We start from the raw sequence: 17,115 nt of genomic DNA, 5'->3' as shown, positions 1-17,115 counted from the left end.
AGTGAACAAAAGAAAAAATGAATAACACACAACAAAAAAAAAAAGAGGAATGGAAAGAAGATGGCGGGAAAATCGCCTCCAATGGAAATTCTATCCCAAGGCTAAGGCTTTTCAAGAGAAAATTCTGAACTTGAAATATTATTAGGGCTTGAAAAATTATGATTTATGTAAGTCACTTTGAGCATTAGGAATTTTTGATTGGAAAAAAGGACATTTCTATTCAATATAAAAAGTCTGTAATATTTTCGGATATTACTGAGAAAACCATAATTGCATATTTTGACAATTTCTAAAGATATTTCAAACTTTTAAATTGTTAGTTTGACGAGAACTAATTCAAAGCCAAAGGGTAAGGAATCTAAAAATATTTGTATAACCTCTAATAGAGGCAATTTAAAAAATGTATAAGGCTTAGCTCAAAGTGCAGAGTTTATCATACTCAACAATGAATAGTTTTGCCCAACTTTAGTTATACATATCATTTAGATGGCCATTTCCCCCGTCACAGAAAGGTGTATCATCATCAATTTCAAGTTAACTCACCTACAATGGTAAATAATCGGAAAAGAACAATGAATAAAACATCAGATGAAGTAAGTAAACGAGAAACAAGAAAGTTAAATTGCAACAGATTGTTTTTCCTCAGATTTTCCGATCTGCTGCCCCCTTTTGTATTAGCAAGGAAAATTGCAATTCTTAAGCTACCTTTTTCATATATAAATGTCTTCATTTGTAATCACACATTCACCTGCAATATTTGCACACAATTTTGCAATCCCCCCTACAAATGGAAATCATTGTCCCAGTGATTGAGGTATGTATATCCATCTCCAGCTGGTAAATGGAAATTTAAGTCAATAGAATGCAATCTGGGTTCAAGTTCTCATTCAAATTAATCAAGCTGTCTTTGAGCTCTGTTATCCAACAACTAAATAATCTACAGTTTGATTGGCATTTTAAAAATGCGATTTACATTTGAAGTTAGCACAATTACCGGGCAAATGTTGTAATAATACATACAAGTTCAAGTAGGCATTTAAAACGGGTAATTCAACTTGAAATAACTCAAGGGCTTTGAGGGCTACATTTTGTTGTGTTTGGAAAACTGGTGTTTTTTTTTTTTTTTTTTTTTTGAACTTAAAATACACTTAAACATTGTGGGTACATTTTATATATAAAAAAAAACTATTGTTATGAGATAAAGAACCTCGACTTTATTTAAATTAAAGATTTCGATTATATTCCTTTTTAACAACTTAAATTCTGAAAACCATAGAGTATTTATTATATTTGTAATGTACAAATAGTATTTATTCTTAGGATAAATTGAACTTGCGTGTATCTTTGCCGCTTTTAATGAATATTTATTAGAGTGCAGATCCGAATTATTCCAATGTGAGGGGTGAACTTCTATACTCCCTTCTTTTTCCCCTGGTTTGCAACGTATTTGCAATTGCAATTTGTTTAGGCGCATCGCCTCAGTCAAGGTCGCCCGTTTTCCACGTTTCTATACGTATCTACTTCCAGTTGACACGGGCTTTTGAGCCGTTAAAGCGTAAAGCAATTGGCACAGGACCTCCCCCTTGAGCCCCCCTCTATCCACTATCCCCTCCACGGCGAGAAAAGGGGGGCTACTATGGCCAACCACGTAATGGCAATTGTACAAGAGAAGGAGCCAAGTGAGCGTAATAAACGCCAAGATTTAGATCACATTCACTGGTGGATAAGTCGGAGGTTTTAGGGGGCTTTCAAAGGGGGTTAGTTTGGTGCTTGGAAGGTGCGATTTGGGGGTGTATTTCAGGGGTGGCCACTTGACGCCCCTCTTCGTTTTTCGTTTTTCTTTAATGTTTGTTGTTGTTGTCACGTGCTTGTTTAAAACCTGGCGTTTCCGAAACCCGCCCAATATCTTTTTATCTGAGTGTTTGTGTCTGTTAGTCAAGCATTATCTTAATATTTTACTCTCTTAGACTCAACTTAATCCCTTGGGAAAGTTTTAGGGAGTTGTAGTATTAAGTCAACTAAATACTAAACTTAAAAAGTATTTTATTATATTATATTATTAGTATAGTACCTTGTGTAAGATACACTCCCTTTTTATTTTACATCCAAAAGCATTATAACTATGAAATAATTGAAGGAAACATTTAAATAATTTTCTTTGGTAAATATTTTTGTGTTTTCTCTCTTTTACGAAAGTAAAACAAATTTCATATTATTTATTGAACCGCCTTTGTTTTCAATGTTATTTTGTTTTGGATGAATGGTGAATACAAGTGGGGCATTTAATGAAATCTTAGCCCCAAGGGGTCAGGCATTTGAAATGGATACTCCAATTTGGGTTCACACCTTTCACATCGCCGTTTAACCCGACAGATGGACAGACAGCCTTTAACCCTTGACTCACCTTGACGACTTGGTTTCGCTTTTCGTAATCAATCAAACCGCTGGAGCCGTTGTACTTGACCCCGCCGAAGGGCAAAGGTGGAGAGGTCACGGAAGAAGTGGGGGCATCACCATCACCGGAAGACAACTGGGTGGCGAAAGTCGAGGGGGTGGGAGTTGATGGAGACACGGCTTCCGACGACCCCTTCAATTGATTATCCCGGATTTGTAGCTTACTGCCACCAATAACAGCGGATGTCTTGGGTAATTCCAGCTGGACATGCTCCTGCTCCTGCTCCTTCTGCATCTTCTCCTCCTCATCCTCCTTGCTGGCATTCAACTTGAGATACACATTCCGCGGATGATTGTTCACATAGTTGAGCTCCTTGATCTGATTCTCATTGTTGCTGACACTATCGCTGGCCACCTTCTCGTTCAACCGAATGATGTTCGAGAGGTTTATGTTGTTGATCAGCGTTATTCCGGTGATCCCCACCAGCACGATCACAAAACAAATCCCGGCGATCAACAGGAGCGGTGTGGTTTTCGACGTTTTCGGGCACATTTTCACTTTGATTCGTTTGCTTATGAGTTTTGATTTTGATTCATTTATGCATATTTGGGAATCTTATATGCTATTCTTTAAAGAAAATACATTAAGCCAACAGTTCCAAGGGGTTTCTACCTTTAGTACTCATAACTCCATTTTATATTCTATTTCCTATAAACTTTTTATTGATTTTAAATACTAATCCCTGACAGAATTCTGTGCTGACCTCATTCCAGAATTGTGCGTCTGTTTGACAATCATTTCTGCTTTGTTAAAGATACCTTTCCCTTCGTATTTACATCACTTGAAGCAATCTTCTTGCGTCCTGCCTTTCCATAAGTACTTCGCCAGCAGAGCAATATAAAAGTTGACAAGGTTTTATTGCATTCCTTCGTGGTTTATTTTTTTTCCCTTTTTTTTTTTGTCGCAGCAGCAAAAACCAAAAGGACATCCTGGCTAACAAACACAAAGTACAAGAATTTCCTCGAATAAAAGCACTACAAATAAAATGTTTCAGCGCAGGAAGATGAAACTTTGTAGGTGAAAACTGGACCCCGTGTAATGTCTAAGTGTTCTGTCTTTTTTTTTCTGCAACTCGTTTTCTTTCCCTTCAACTTTTCCCACATCGGTCGCTTTTCTATTCGCCATTTTATGGATTTGCCAAGTTTTGTTTGAGCCGCACGACTGCACTTCAAATTCAAATAATCAATGGAGAAAATGGGAAAAAAGGATATGGAGGGGGGAGGGGGGTGTTTGGTGGAAAATTTCGGGGGTGGAACATTGGGTAAAGCGAAGGTCAAGATATCTGTGCCAGAATGTTGCTAGCAATGCTCTCATAGGGAGCAGTACATCTCACAACTCAATGCCATGAACAAATATGAAATAAAACCAAACTAGATCATATCAGATCAATCCGATAACAGCCTATTCAGTTGTTTTCATTCATTCAATTTTGTTTCCATTCTTTATTTATTTTCCCGCTAACCTCTACCGCCTTTTACGAATTCACTCAGACGGCGGCGACTCTTTTAATTGAATTCATATCAATTCAGCGCACGCCATACAATAAATCGTTTGTTCACTAAATTGCATAAAAGAGAGAAAAAATCTGATAAAAAGCCCATAAAAAAATAAAGCATTTATATTTGAATGTTTGACTATCGAATAATATAGGAAAATTAAATGTTTTTCATAGAACAAAAGCCCAAAACTTATTTATTATTAAAGGGACTGTTTAAGTAATTATATATCTTTAATCTTTTCTTTAAGTAAGAAGTTACAAATAAAAAAAGTATATAAAGAATTTATTTTTGAGTCATTCTATTAGCTTTATTCTTTATACTTTTCCATACATAATACGCATTTCGTCTAAATTTTTACCATGTGAATGCCATGTGATTGCCATAATGAAAATTGTTGATTAACGATGGGAGAATCTTTTGCTGTATCTCTCTAAGAATCTCCCTCACGAAGCCCATATATTCTCTTTAATTTTGAGTGTTTATTTTGCTTTTGGCAACTGCAGCTAGTTAGGGAAAACTCATTGAGAGATGCGTTTAAATATAGAGTGAAAAGGGGCGAAGGGGAGTAAGGGGGTGGGGGGAAAGAGTGGGCTCAAGGACGAGCTCGCTAGGCAGTTGGCAATTAAAAGAAACACGAAATGAAAATAAAACATAAACACAACAAAGTGACACACAAACACACATGGAGTGGTTTTTCCTGCGAGATGGAGGGGCGAGGGGATGGGTGGTTAGTTGGGCGGTGTGGAAAACCTGAGGCTGCACAAGAAAAACAAGAGAGGGAAAAAAAACGTGTCAAGCGCAACGGCGGCACTTGGCGAGCGAAGAACGAAGCCGAAGCCTCGGGCCTCTCTAAAAACCCCTATCACCCAAAAACCACCCACCCACTTCTATTTTCCACCCACCCCCACCCACATTTTTTTCACGCATTGCACCTGGCTGTGGAAACGAGTCATTGCAGATTGCTGGAAAGTTGTGACAAGAGGCTGTCCTTCATTTGGCTTTCTCAATCAATCTAATTCTTCGGGGGCCACCACACGTTTAGCCATCTACTGAATTTTTTACTCATTTATATTCTTATTTATGGACATATTTCGAATGCCACAAGTTCATGGACTATTCGACTAAACTGTCCTTTTTGCTTGGCCTATTTACTCAATTTTTTAATATTTGATCTTAAAACGCTGAAGATCTATCATTTTATTTTTAAATTACTGGTCTTGTTAGTTCTCATGGTTTTTTTTTAACTGAATTATAGTTGTATTTATTTTTAGGTTTTTATTTTAAATAATATAGATTGATTCATAGATTAAGCTATTTTTCAGACATATATTTTTCCAATTCCCAAATTCTTCTTCAACCCCGAATTCATTTTCAATTATGTTGGTCCACATGTTATATGTTTCACAAAATATGTAAGCCTTTATCTAAATTTATAATATTTTATATTCAAACCAAAAATGCAGTATTTAATCGTTAAAATTCTCGTCTTTTGAAAACTTAATGATTCTGTTTAATTTAATTTATAGCTTTTCGCTATTATTTTTAATTATTTTTTTTTTACTGTCAGTAGCTGAACTAATAAACTTTGTATTTAATCAACTGTTTAACCCTCTTTATTAGTGTGCATTTATTTCATTTTATTTCTTTTTTATTGTTTAATGTGACTAATGTCAGTGTGATTGATACTAGAGATATGAAGTGTATATAATGGCGTACCATAAAAACACATCGACTTCAATTTTTGATGGCCTTAGTCATGATGCTCTTCATAAAATTTCTAACACAAGTTATCCAATTTTCACAGCTCTTATTTTCACATTGTCCGCATTGCTGTCCATTTGAATACCCTAATTCCATCTTCATTTCGCACATCTCTTAATCTAACTTCAGATACTCGCACTTTTGAGGTATTTAATCACCTTGTGGCACCTTTCTCCCCCTAAAATTTCTGGGGATTATTTCAATCCATCCCAAGAACACCCCCAAGCCGACCTCATCCCACCCCCTACATTTTATTTTACCCACTTGGAACTGTTGCTCGTGCTCCGAAAATTTCTATTTATTTTCGGTTATAACCAAAATTAAATTGAAACCTCAATTGGTTCGCTCGGAAGTTCACTATTTCAGGGTTGGCACTTTCGTGACACATTTTGTTTATAAATAAGTGAATTTGTTGCTGCTCCAATATGGCTAATAGTTTGTCTTCTGTTTGTTTTTATTTGAATTTATATTGTATTTGTTGTTTTGACGAGTGGGGGTGTTTGTGTGTGTGTGTGTTTGTGTGGATGTCTCCTATCTTTTTTTTCGGAATTTTTTCGCGCGTGAACCAGGCGGCAGATGTCGAAAACAGAACGAACCGAATGCGGTGACTGAGGCAACACCAATGGGCCAGAGCCAGTCCAACAAAAAAGACCAGAAAAAAATAACACAGGAGCCGAAAGCCAAGAGCCGAATCGCAAAACAGACTGACGAGCGAATTACTTAGGCCAGAGATGGTGCCTTGGCATTATTTTTGCGATTTTCATGAAGATAAAAACCAACAAATTTATTTATAATGTTCAATATTTTCTAACATGTCATTGTAAGTCACGCAAATCTGTGGGAGTCACAAGCAATAGCATACGTCTATCAGACTTGAAAAAATATTTTATCCACATACCAAATTGTTTACAATATGGAAAAGGTATTGCAGTTTCAATACCTAGTTTTACCTATTATATATTATTAATTATTTTAGAATCTAAGCACTTTCTGTGCATTGTTTCTTGACAATAAGCTGTATTTACACTTTTGAAACTAAAAATGTTGTACTAAAGTTGAGAAACTTTTAAATTACATGCTGTTGCTCCTATGTTTTGTAAGGTAATAATATCGTAATAAATTCTGCAAAAGAAATTATAATTCAAGTTTTTGATTTTGATTTTATATAGACAGTAGTACAACAACAAGTTGGGATATCTTTAAACATTACATATCTATTGCATTTTTAATATTTCCTTTCCTTCGACTTAAGATTGTAATTTCGAAGTGTTTTATGTTTTATGTATCAATCAATTCCAGAGAAATGCAATATTTTTGGTAAAATTAAATATTTAAGAATAGTTTCTAAAATATTTTGATATATTGTGAGCAAGTTGTATTTTTTCTAGCTATATCCAAAGAGACAGCACTGGTGGGGGTTAAACGAAAGGCAGAGCGACGAAAGCTAACGACAAACGACGAAGTCGACGAAGTGCATCAGAAAACGAAGAGATGTGCTGGGTGAGAGCGGGAAATGGAACGGCAACAGGCGGAACGGAACGGCATGGAATGGAATGGAGCACACGCACACACCAACACACCCACAACCACACCACACACGCATTGCAATGCGCAACAATTTGGCAATGGAGAAAATTCAGAAAAGCTCCCACCAAAAAGCTAAACTAGGGGGCGGGAAATTGAAATGGGGGGATGGGGTTATTCGACGGTGGAAAGCAAATCCAAATGATCGCTATATTGAAAACTAAAAACTTAAACAAAAAAAAAACAGAGAAATAAATTAACACTGCTGTGTAATTTGCATTCATTTTTACTCATCAATTATTAAATTGCTATTTCCAGTCAAATAAAAAAAGCTAAATCCAATCAACTTGAAGAGGAATTATACAGTTTATGACTGCTTAAATTTTAATTAGTTTGGAATAACTAATCAGCAACAGTAATTAAAATATGGAAATATTCTAATTTCATTTAAACGAATATTTATCAATGCTTTAGTAAACAGATTATTAAAAAGTAATATTATAAATCAATTACAAATTGAAATTCCATTCAGGCCCCTTTTTCAGAGAAAAACGAAAGAGAAAATATTTAATGACTTAATGTGGCAATTTTATGACAATTAATGAACAGCGATTAATTGCTACCAAAAAAAAATGTATAATAATTTCGGATGCTAATTGCGAATTGATGAAAAAAGGAAGCAATGTGTGCGTCTGCTCCACATGCGTTTAATTTATTTGTAATTTATGACTGCAATTGGAAACGACAAAGAACACCCTATTCAAAATTCAGGGCCATTAAAAAAACCCCGCGCTCAAGTGTATAAATAACACCATAATTTGAAAATTTATAGGCGCCTAGCTGAGTTTATAAAATGGGTTGTAAATTTCATATATGTATACATAAAGAAGATTTAGCTGAATGTTGTGTTAAAAGGGGGTGAAACTCAACAGGAAAGTGCGAATCATAAAAACGTGTTAAGTATACGACCTGTATGCATGAGATTAAGAAAAAGGAAAGAAGGAGGGGTGCTAAATGGCACAAATTTGTAAAGAAATTGGCAAAGCTGCGACTAATTAGGAAAAGTGTAACTGGGTTAAAATCTTCATGGCTTTTATTTTAACCCACATTGGGATCCTAACGTTTATTTCTTTTTCTTGGCTTGGTACTGCGTTTTTTCTTCTTTTGTAAAGAGAAAAAGGTATTGAAATGAATAAGTTTCCTTGAAATATTGTAAGGGGACATTAAGAAAAGGGGTAGCAGCAGAAGTGTATATTATATATATATATATAAATTTATGCATTTACAAAAATGAGAGTTAATTAAAGAATTTTTATTTAAAATTAGCCAACTGGGTTTTAATTACCCTAAAACTTCAACCGGCAATTGTTGATTGGTTCATGGAACTCTTTAATGTACACTGCAAATTAATTGTTGCCTGCCAAAATCCACCTCCCTGGGAATTTTCTGCGTGTCCTTCACTCCCTGCAGGATGTGTCCCTCTCTCACCTTTCACGGCTGTCATCTTCTTGCAGGACTGAAAAATGTGCTCCACTAATGCCCTGTCAACTTGGTTAATGTCCTTGCCCCGCCCCTTTGTATTGTTCCGTTCGCCTTCTGCCAACATAAATTAATTCGCATGCATTCCTTTCTCGTCCTTTGTCTTGGCATTTTCATAACAATAACTTATTTGGCCATAAGCCTCACTAAGTAAGTTACTAACTGGGTAAGTAAGTGAGTAAGTAAGTGAGTACGCGGTGGAATTTTAGCACTTGTCTGTGGCAAAACAACAATAGAAATTGTTACAGAGTGTCAAAACACGCAAAGTAAAACAATGGTGTTATAAATGTTCGTTGCTTTTATATGAAATACAATACAATACATTTAAACTCAATTAAAATCTGAAGAACCTAAACAAAACCTAAGCCTAAAACTACAAATTTAATGGGATTTTAAATATTACTATTAATTTTCGACAAACGTATTCCCCGTTTAACGGCCTCAAAAAAGAACTCAGTTATTTTTCTTTATGATTTCCATAATTTTCCGTTGCCTTTTCCTCCTTTGTGATAATCACCACACGACCAAAGCATTTTTCTAATTAACTCTTCTTTATTATTTTTGCTGTTCTTCCTGTCTGTTCGCATCCTTTTGTCTGCCCAAAGAAATCACGTACAAAGGCAAAGGAGAAAGGACGAAGGGGCGAAGGATTGAGATTTGCATTGTGTTTTGTTACGAGCATTTGACGCCTTCAAAAAAATGTATCTTTCAACACTTTCTATGCCGTGACGGCTTTCACCGCGTTTCCCTCCTCCAAGTCCTGGCTTTTTAATCGAAAAAAAAAATAAACATGAATAAAGGAAGGGAAAGATAGTAGCAGCAGCCTTAGGAAGGTAACGATGACAACAATAACAGAAAAAAAACCAAAAGAAACAAGCTCAAGACTGACACAAACGAAAAGAAGAACAACAAAAGCCACTAAGGGGAATTTGTTTACAGGAAAAAATTAGGTGTGAAACTACAGGATAAAACAAAGAATTACATACTCTTTTATTTTCCTTTTAAACTTAATCAATTGAAAATTGTAAGTAAAATTGGAGCACAAGAGTTTAGGTAATTAAGCCACAAGCTTTTAGAGATATTCCACTTCGAAATTGCGTTTCTGTGAGAAAATGTTACTTTTTTTCAAAGCCGTTTTTTTTAATATCATAAAAAATTAGAAGAATATAGTAAAGTATGATCAAGACTATATATTCTATATGGGTCAGAAATGTCTAATCAAAATGCAAAGGTATAAAAACACAATTCAGTTTTAGCGACAAGTGGCTGACTGCCTTGGAATTTTAGTTAGGAAGAAAATAAATTCGATTTCCTCTAGCCTAATAATACCAGATTAATTGGTATTTGGCTTAAGTCCAAGTACTTAAGTCGGCTAAGCTTTATACTGCAGCATTACCGGAATACCCTCTACGAAGACGTGAATTAGCCTTAATGCATAGAAAGAGAGGGCAGGAGTGACGATGAAAGAGACCGCAACAGCGACTCGCTCTTGACCCAAGCGCATTAATCCATTTACGAGTAATAACGAAAGTGAACAATGACAATAACCCACCGAGGACTTGCCAAGTGGGCGTGGTCTTAGCCCGGTTGCATTGCAGTTAAATTAACCACATCGTCGCTCCTTCCCATCCATAAATAAAATAGGGACCACATAGGGTGTTTATCTTTAGGGCCTGTCGTCACTCTCAACGTCTGATACTGTGTTTTTACAGAATATTTATTGGGCAACACATAGTATGAATATGTGTTGAAAATATTTATGAATATTCAAGTGAAAGAGGCTGGCAAAAAAGTGACCTTTATTGACATCAACACACAACAACGGGAAAAGGTCAGAGCTTGACGAAAATAAATAAATATGGAAAAGGGAACTAGGTGGTGTAAACCACACTATCTGTCATAGCTAATGAATTCCCATGCAGACAGCCAGTTTACATAAGCTGCAGAGATGGAAATCCAAAATAGACAATAATTAAATTGTGCTTAGTTTAAGATTAATTGAAAAGAGTTCAGATTAGTCAAATAAGATTTGAAGAATAATATGTGGAACGAATTAACTTCGGTTTTTGGTATAAACATATTGAAAACTACAGAAAGAAAGAAACTCAAATGTGTCATTTCTAAAAAAACTTCATTTTATATACCACTAAACTTTAAAAGAACTTAATTTATAGTGTCATTACATACGAAGTAAATGAATGGTGGCTGGTAAAAAAATATATATTTCCCATTTTTAGAAAGTCACTGCAGTGCACTTTCTTTTTCCACTTATTTTTTTTTACACATTTTCCCGCTATATGTAATTGCGTGTGTGTGTCTGCTGCAGAACATTACACACACTCTTGTACATTAAATTTATGGGCTCGAGTTGGACGCGAAAAAAAAAACAGAGAATAAAAAGCACAAAATGAAAAGAAAATGAAAATAAAATAAGACTCTTTACAACAAAAGGCACTAAACATTATGCCCACTTTGCGGCCACGCCTCCCAGGGGGTTGCAAAAAGGGGCGGGCGGCTGCCATCAACATGAAAATATTTCCCGAACTGCGGCCAAAAGTAAGCGATAAAAACCAAAGCCAAAAGTAAAACAACTCAAAAAAAAGGAATATTAACAAATACACAAAATGAAATATTATTAAGCTTTTTCTAGAGAGTAAAATAAATGGACGATGATCTCAAATCGAAATGGGTACTATAAAATAACTTATACCTTAAAAATAGAAATATATACTTGTCAAAGCTTTCAAATATGAATATAAATTAATAGAATAGAGAACCAAATCCAACTTAAAAACCCAGTGAAAAATATTTTTAGACAATTCAAAGCCGGTAATGGATATTTCTACCCCCAATTGGCACTCGTTTTGGATCAACCAATAAAAATCAATTATTATGCAATAAGCCCATTAGGAGCAGGGGACATCGGGGGTTTGGCCTCCACTTTATTAGCCTCATTAAACGCACTCGAAAAGCGCAAAACTCTCACCTTCCGATTGGCACAACCCCCCTGCGCCCCCAGCACCCATGCTTACCCCGACTTTTTCCACTTTGCACAGGACGAGGGAAAAATCCTGGAAATGAAATGAAATTGTGCTCATGATTTCGATTACGGTTACGGTTATGACTGCCGCGGGGGTGAAACTTTTGCCACAAGCTTCGTTAAACGCAGTTGCAGATCTAATTACAGCAGCGAATGCAGCAAATGTACTAGAAGCAACAGCATCGAAAAATCAAGAGTGCACTGAGCGAAATTATTGCCCAATTGTTAAGTTAATTTTATTGTATTTTCATTTAGATCAAACCATTGTGAGATTTAAGTTTATGTATTATGTATTAATACATACAATACAGAAAATACAACAAAGTGACCTTAATAAATCTCACATATTTTGGTAAATACCATGCACTGAGTTCTTTTAATTCATCACAGTGCTGGCCAAGCAATTAGGAGCTGAGAACGAAATCATCCGCCAATCAAGGTCGCCACAACGCCATCGATGTGCTAATTGTTCCATTCCCACTATTTTCGCTCGCAAATGTTTGTTTATTTGCGTTTTATCTGCTAATTGAAATCGTTGCGGCAAAAAATATGCAAAAAGTAGTAGGTTGAAAAATAAGTAGAGGCAAAAAAGTAGAGCACAGATATGCTTAAACTTAGCAAAGGAAAACTTTAATTCTACAGCTCTGATCTAAGCGGATTATGACCGGCAATTATGCAATGGTTGAATTGAGTTTAAATTGTGCCCAGAGAAATCTAAGTTGATTTGTAAGATAATGATTTTCCTCAGTCGGGGCCAGATTGGGGTTAAATGAATTAGCTTATTGAGAGGAAATGAAAGAAATTATGCAAAGTTATCCGAGCACTTAATTGTCGTAAATAATTGGTGGCACTTTAAAAAGTTCACATATAAGTAAGTTAGAATTTAAAGACGTTTTATGTTGTATGTTTAAGCCAACCTCAGCTACCATACAAAATTTTGTATTAATAAAGGTGTATTTTTGAAATTGCCCTATAATTTCCTCTCATATGATCCACCTAAATCATTCGCCTGGCAATTTTCCTCTCAAATTCCTGGCCTAAAAGGCAGTTAACCAATTTGGGCATTAAATCTCGTCATTCAATCGACTAATCTGCGGCCAAGGGGGTCAAGGGGGGTTTTCCAGGGGCGGGGGCATCGATTGAATAGCCATTTGCATGTATGTGTGTGTGTGTGTGTGTGGATATGACATTATCGCAAAATGGCCGCCAATAATCATAATTCATGGACATTGTTTGCGAGAATTTCACGAACAGCTGCCTGTCCCCCCAGACATTCCCTTCCCCATCATCGTCCTTATCATCCCTATTATCATTATCCTTATAATCATCATCATCATCTTTGCCAGTGAGAATGGCGTGTAAAACCAATTTTTCATTTGCGCACCCGTCGAGCCATAAAACTTTTTACGTATTATTATTACGATTATTATTTTTTTTGCCGCTGCTCAACGCGTTGCTATTTTATTATATTTTTTATGCCCTGTCATAAATAAAAATATGTTTTATTCTATATTCATGTTCTAGTCCTCGACGAACATTAAACAAACATTTTAGGTTTAAATAGGGTGAATCATTTTTTCTTCACAAGCATTTTAACCAAACTTAAATGAATTATTTACCAATTGAATTTCTTTAAAAAAATGATGTAGAAATATATTAATAAAAATAAATAAATAGATTTGGTAAAACTAAAGATTTTGAAATATATTAAATCTGCAATCCCAAAAAGTTTCCTTCATCTCGCATTCAACATTAAAAATGCAGGATGTTTCCCAGAAATATTTCACGCCCTGAAATTCTTTCCTCCTTTTAAAAATAGAATTTCAACTGCTTCTGTTGCTTGGGTGTGCTACTTTGCCCCTCGATCCTCCATGCTTATGCCCACAGCCAGCAGCACCATAGCCTCCCGGCTGATGGGTCGTATGCGTAATGTCTTTTATGCTGTCAAAGTCAAAGTTAATTTATGAGACGCCTTCGAGTAAATGGGATGCGGGTGGCTGCTGGGGATGTGGGTGAAATTCAATAACCTTATGAAGTTAACGCGTATTAAATACGACCAGCCAAAGGCATTAAAAGAGGGTAAGAATCCCTGCGCCTGGCCGAGATGACTCATACGACCAGTGGGCCAAATAAGAAAGAAGCCACCGAATCGCTGCCAACCTGTTGCCTCTGACATTTTTATTTCATTAAATTGATGCCTGAAAAACATGCACATTTTGTAGTTGCTGGCTTCCTGGGAGTTTTTTTTCTTCGATTTTTCATATATTTTTTTAAGCCAACAGTCCAAATTAAATGATGGGAATTTTCCTATTTTATTAAAATGTTTACGAACTGAATTTTAATAACCAACAAATGCCAATACTTGAGTTCAGTTTACCTTAAAACATCGAGGTGAAATGTCCTGTTCGAGTTGTAAAGTTTTTTGTTTATTTATTTCTCGGTTTTTTTGTGGGATTATTTTGATACGTGCATTAAATCCCTGTTTTATATACTGCTGGCATTCACCGGGGAATTCGTATCGTTTAACTTTATTTTCAGTTTTTTTGCGTGGTTTGGTTTTGTGTGGACATTTTTTTCCAGTTTGTTTGGCTTTCGTTTATTTGCATTTGATATGTGAACAATTTTATCAAAGTTTTCGCTTCGCTGAGCTTCAACTTTGTCCTTCGCTTTTTTCTCCCATGCTGTGTGTGTTTCTCACCTTCATATTTAATTGTTAATATATCTTTTTTATGTTTGTCAAATTGGGAAAGATTCATAACTTTTTGTACTGTTTTTACTATAAACCATTGACTTGATCGTTTAATAATTATTTAACATTGTTTTGGAAGGCTGGTTGAAATGCTGCGAAAACATTTTAGTTGCAAGTAATAAAGATAAAACAATCGAGCTAATTAAATCAAATTTGTCGCATGAATTGAACTAAACGTTGTTCTAGTAATTAGTATTTTATATATTTGTGTTCGTTTTGAAATCTTTTATGTTAAAGTATGCAACACATTTATACAAACTCTCAACAGTTTTATTGTATTTTGGTTTCAAGCTGCAAGGAAAAATAGATTTCATTGACCCTTCGCCCTGGAGAATTGCTTTGAAAAACATTTCATCAACTGGGTCCAATCGAAAGGACCTGCAGTTTATGCAAATCCACCTCTCTGAGCTATGAATTTGATTTACGATGGCCGAGGCTTCCTGTTTCACATCCAGCACATTTGCATAACAAATAGTTTTGCCAACATTAATGAATAAATATGCGACGTAATTGCATTTGCTGCCGTTCGAAGGACATAAGGGACGGGACGAGAGCCTGCCTATGGCATAACTAATTGAATTGAGCAGACGACTTGATATCCTTTGGAGCCATCTGAAGGGTTGGATCATCACTTGTCCGCATTTTGGCAGCCCGACAAACCAAGTGCCACCGCCAGGATTTTGACCATAGAGATAATGCCCCAAGATTGACGTAATTCAGCCGGGTCATCCACGGAGTTTGACATATTTGATGGGCCACAAACAAAGCCGGCGCCGCCTCGTGGCATTTACCACCCTCACCTTTTAGCTTCGCCTCGCAAATTTGATTGAGTTCCCATTTCGGGGGCTGGCAATTTCACAAGAGCAAATATTTTGATAGGACACACATGTATGAGTATGTATGTGGCCAGGGCACATTTCTATATGCACATAACCATAATATCAACAAGCATAAAGTGTATTAATAACACGTTCAGGGGTTGACCGCAAAAACCCTCCGACCAAAATACCCTCAAATGGAGCGTTAACAATGTAAAAACATAGTTTGTTTTTCGTGTTTTATCAATGGACTGACTAAGCATAATAAAATTAATAAATATTGCGCTGTTAACGTACTTTTTTATACATTTTCTTAGATATTTACCATTATCTGAATAGAAAAATCTTAAGAAGATTAATAAATGATAAATAGCGTTTTCTTCAAATTGGTTTAAATATTTGTTTTAGAAGTAGTGACATATTTAAGTTTAAATAAATATTATTTATTGATTCGATTTAAATACTTTTAGATTTCGTGGAAAACCCATTTCTCTGATGTATAAAACATACAGTAATTATTATTAATTTTCAATTTAAACATGGCATCTAGAAGAGTACACCAGTGCACAAGTTCTGGTGAGGGTATCAACCAGTCTCAGTCCACCACTAACCTCAATTGCTGGCATTTCTGTAATGTCAATCAAGTGATTGAGCTGTGAAACCTCAACTTTGGCCTGTTCACCAAATCTGCACATCATTCTCATGCTCATCCCAAGGTCCCACTGTTATCATTGTGTCATCATTCCCATCATCTTTATCGGGCAACTTGTCTTGTAAGCACTTTTCGGCTCGATTCCATCTCGAGTCAGCACAAAAATGTACTCTAACCTTTTCGCTTTCCCCAAATTCCCGTCTCTTTATCCAGTTGGGTGCCTAAAATTATGCAACATAAACTAAAAATTAAACAGTTTCGGTTTCTTAAGGGGGGTGGAGGGGTGGTTTTTTGTGGGGGAAAGAAGTAACCACAACCGCAAAACCAGACGTAAACACTTTTCCAAGAAATAGCAATGTCATCGCCTGGCTTCTCCCCCATTTGACCTTTTGTTGTTGATGATTATCGGCAAGTTTTTGAAAAAAACAGCAGCTGGCAGCCCATGAAATAGAGAGATAACAGGCACTCAACTTTCGCAGCGGTCAAAAAAATAGTAGTGGAGGTTAAAAGTTATATGAAGGTAAAATACAACTTTTAAAAGAGTGACTTAAAACATGATATTCATAAATTAAAATTGTGATACGTAGTCTTGTAAACAATTAATAGTTTATTCCATAGTGATTAATGTATTTGTGAATGTAATATTTGAAGAATAAGAAATAAATTATGCAAATTGGCAAGGAAGCTAAAAAAAAAAAGTATTACTATGCTTTTTTTTACATTTACTAAATGGTCTTTAATGTTTAACCGCAGACAGAGATGAATTCTAAACGCTGTGGAAATAGTTGTGGCAAAAGTTATGAAGAAGTTGACTTCACTCAAGTCTATCCCCCTCGCTTGCACACTCTCTCCCTCTCGCTCCCTCTCATCACATATTTATGATTCATTTCATTTCGCTTCGTACGTTTCGTGTTTTTTTATGGCAATGAGTTTGTGCATTTTTATTTTGCTCTTTTGGCAGTCACAGCTGCTGATTGCCTTTTCCTCGGCCACCGCTTTATCTGCCACTCCCACTGCTCTGCCCCGCCCCCTTTTAAGGATCCTAAAACCTAAGACCCAAAAACCTCATCCTTCGCAA

General features: G+C 35.8%; 1 protein-coding gene across 5 annotated transcripts in view; it reads right to left on the bottom strand.

Moving 5' to 3' along the window:
• Positions 1-17,115, bottom strand: part of LOC108049874 (mannosyl-oligosaccharide alpha-1,2-mannosidase IA) — a 58,174-nt gene that overhangs the window by 10,889 nt on the left and 30,170 nt on the right. Inside the window, exons 1-2 of one of the 5 annotated variants that reach the window (XM_017131255.2) lie at positions 5,980-6,341; positions 2,405-3,022 (exon numbers count right to left, since the gene is read on the bottom strand). The exons of 3 other annotated variants lie outside the window; for them this stretch is intronic. In XM_017131255.2, coding sequence (XP_016986744.1) covers positions 2,405-2,947 — 543 coding nt within the window. In that variant the 5' untranslated portion in view covers positions 2,948-3,022; positions 5,980-6,341. Of the gene's footprint in view, positions 1-2,404; positions 3,023-5,979; positions 6,342-17,115 lie in introns of those variants that run through there. One more of the 5 variants, XM_017131256.2, reaches the window with a different exon arrangement.

This window comes from Drosophila rhopaloa, unplaced genomic scaffold (genome assembly GCF_018152115.1).
Source record: "Drosophila rhopaloa isolate 14029-0021.01 unplaced genomic scaffold, ASM1815211v1 contig_3, whole genome shotgun sequence".
NCBI lineage: Eukaryota > Metazoa > Arthropoda > Insecta > Diptera > Drosophilidae > Drosophila > Drosophila rhopaloa.
The sequence above is the reverse complement of the archived record's forward strand: the minus strand, read 5'-3'. Positions and strand labels throughout refer to the sequence as shown.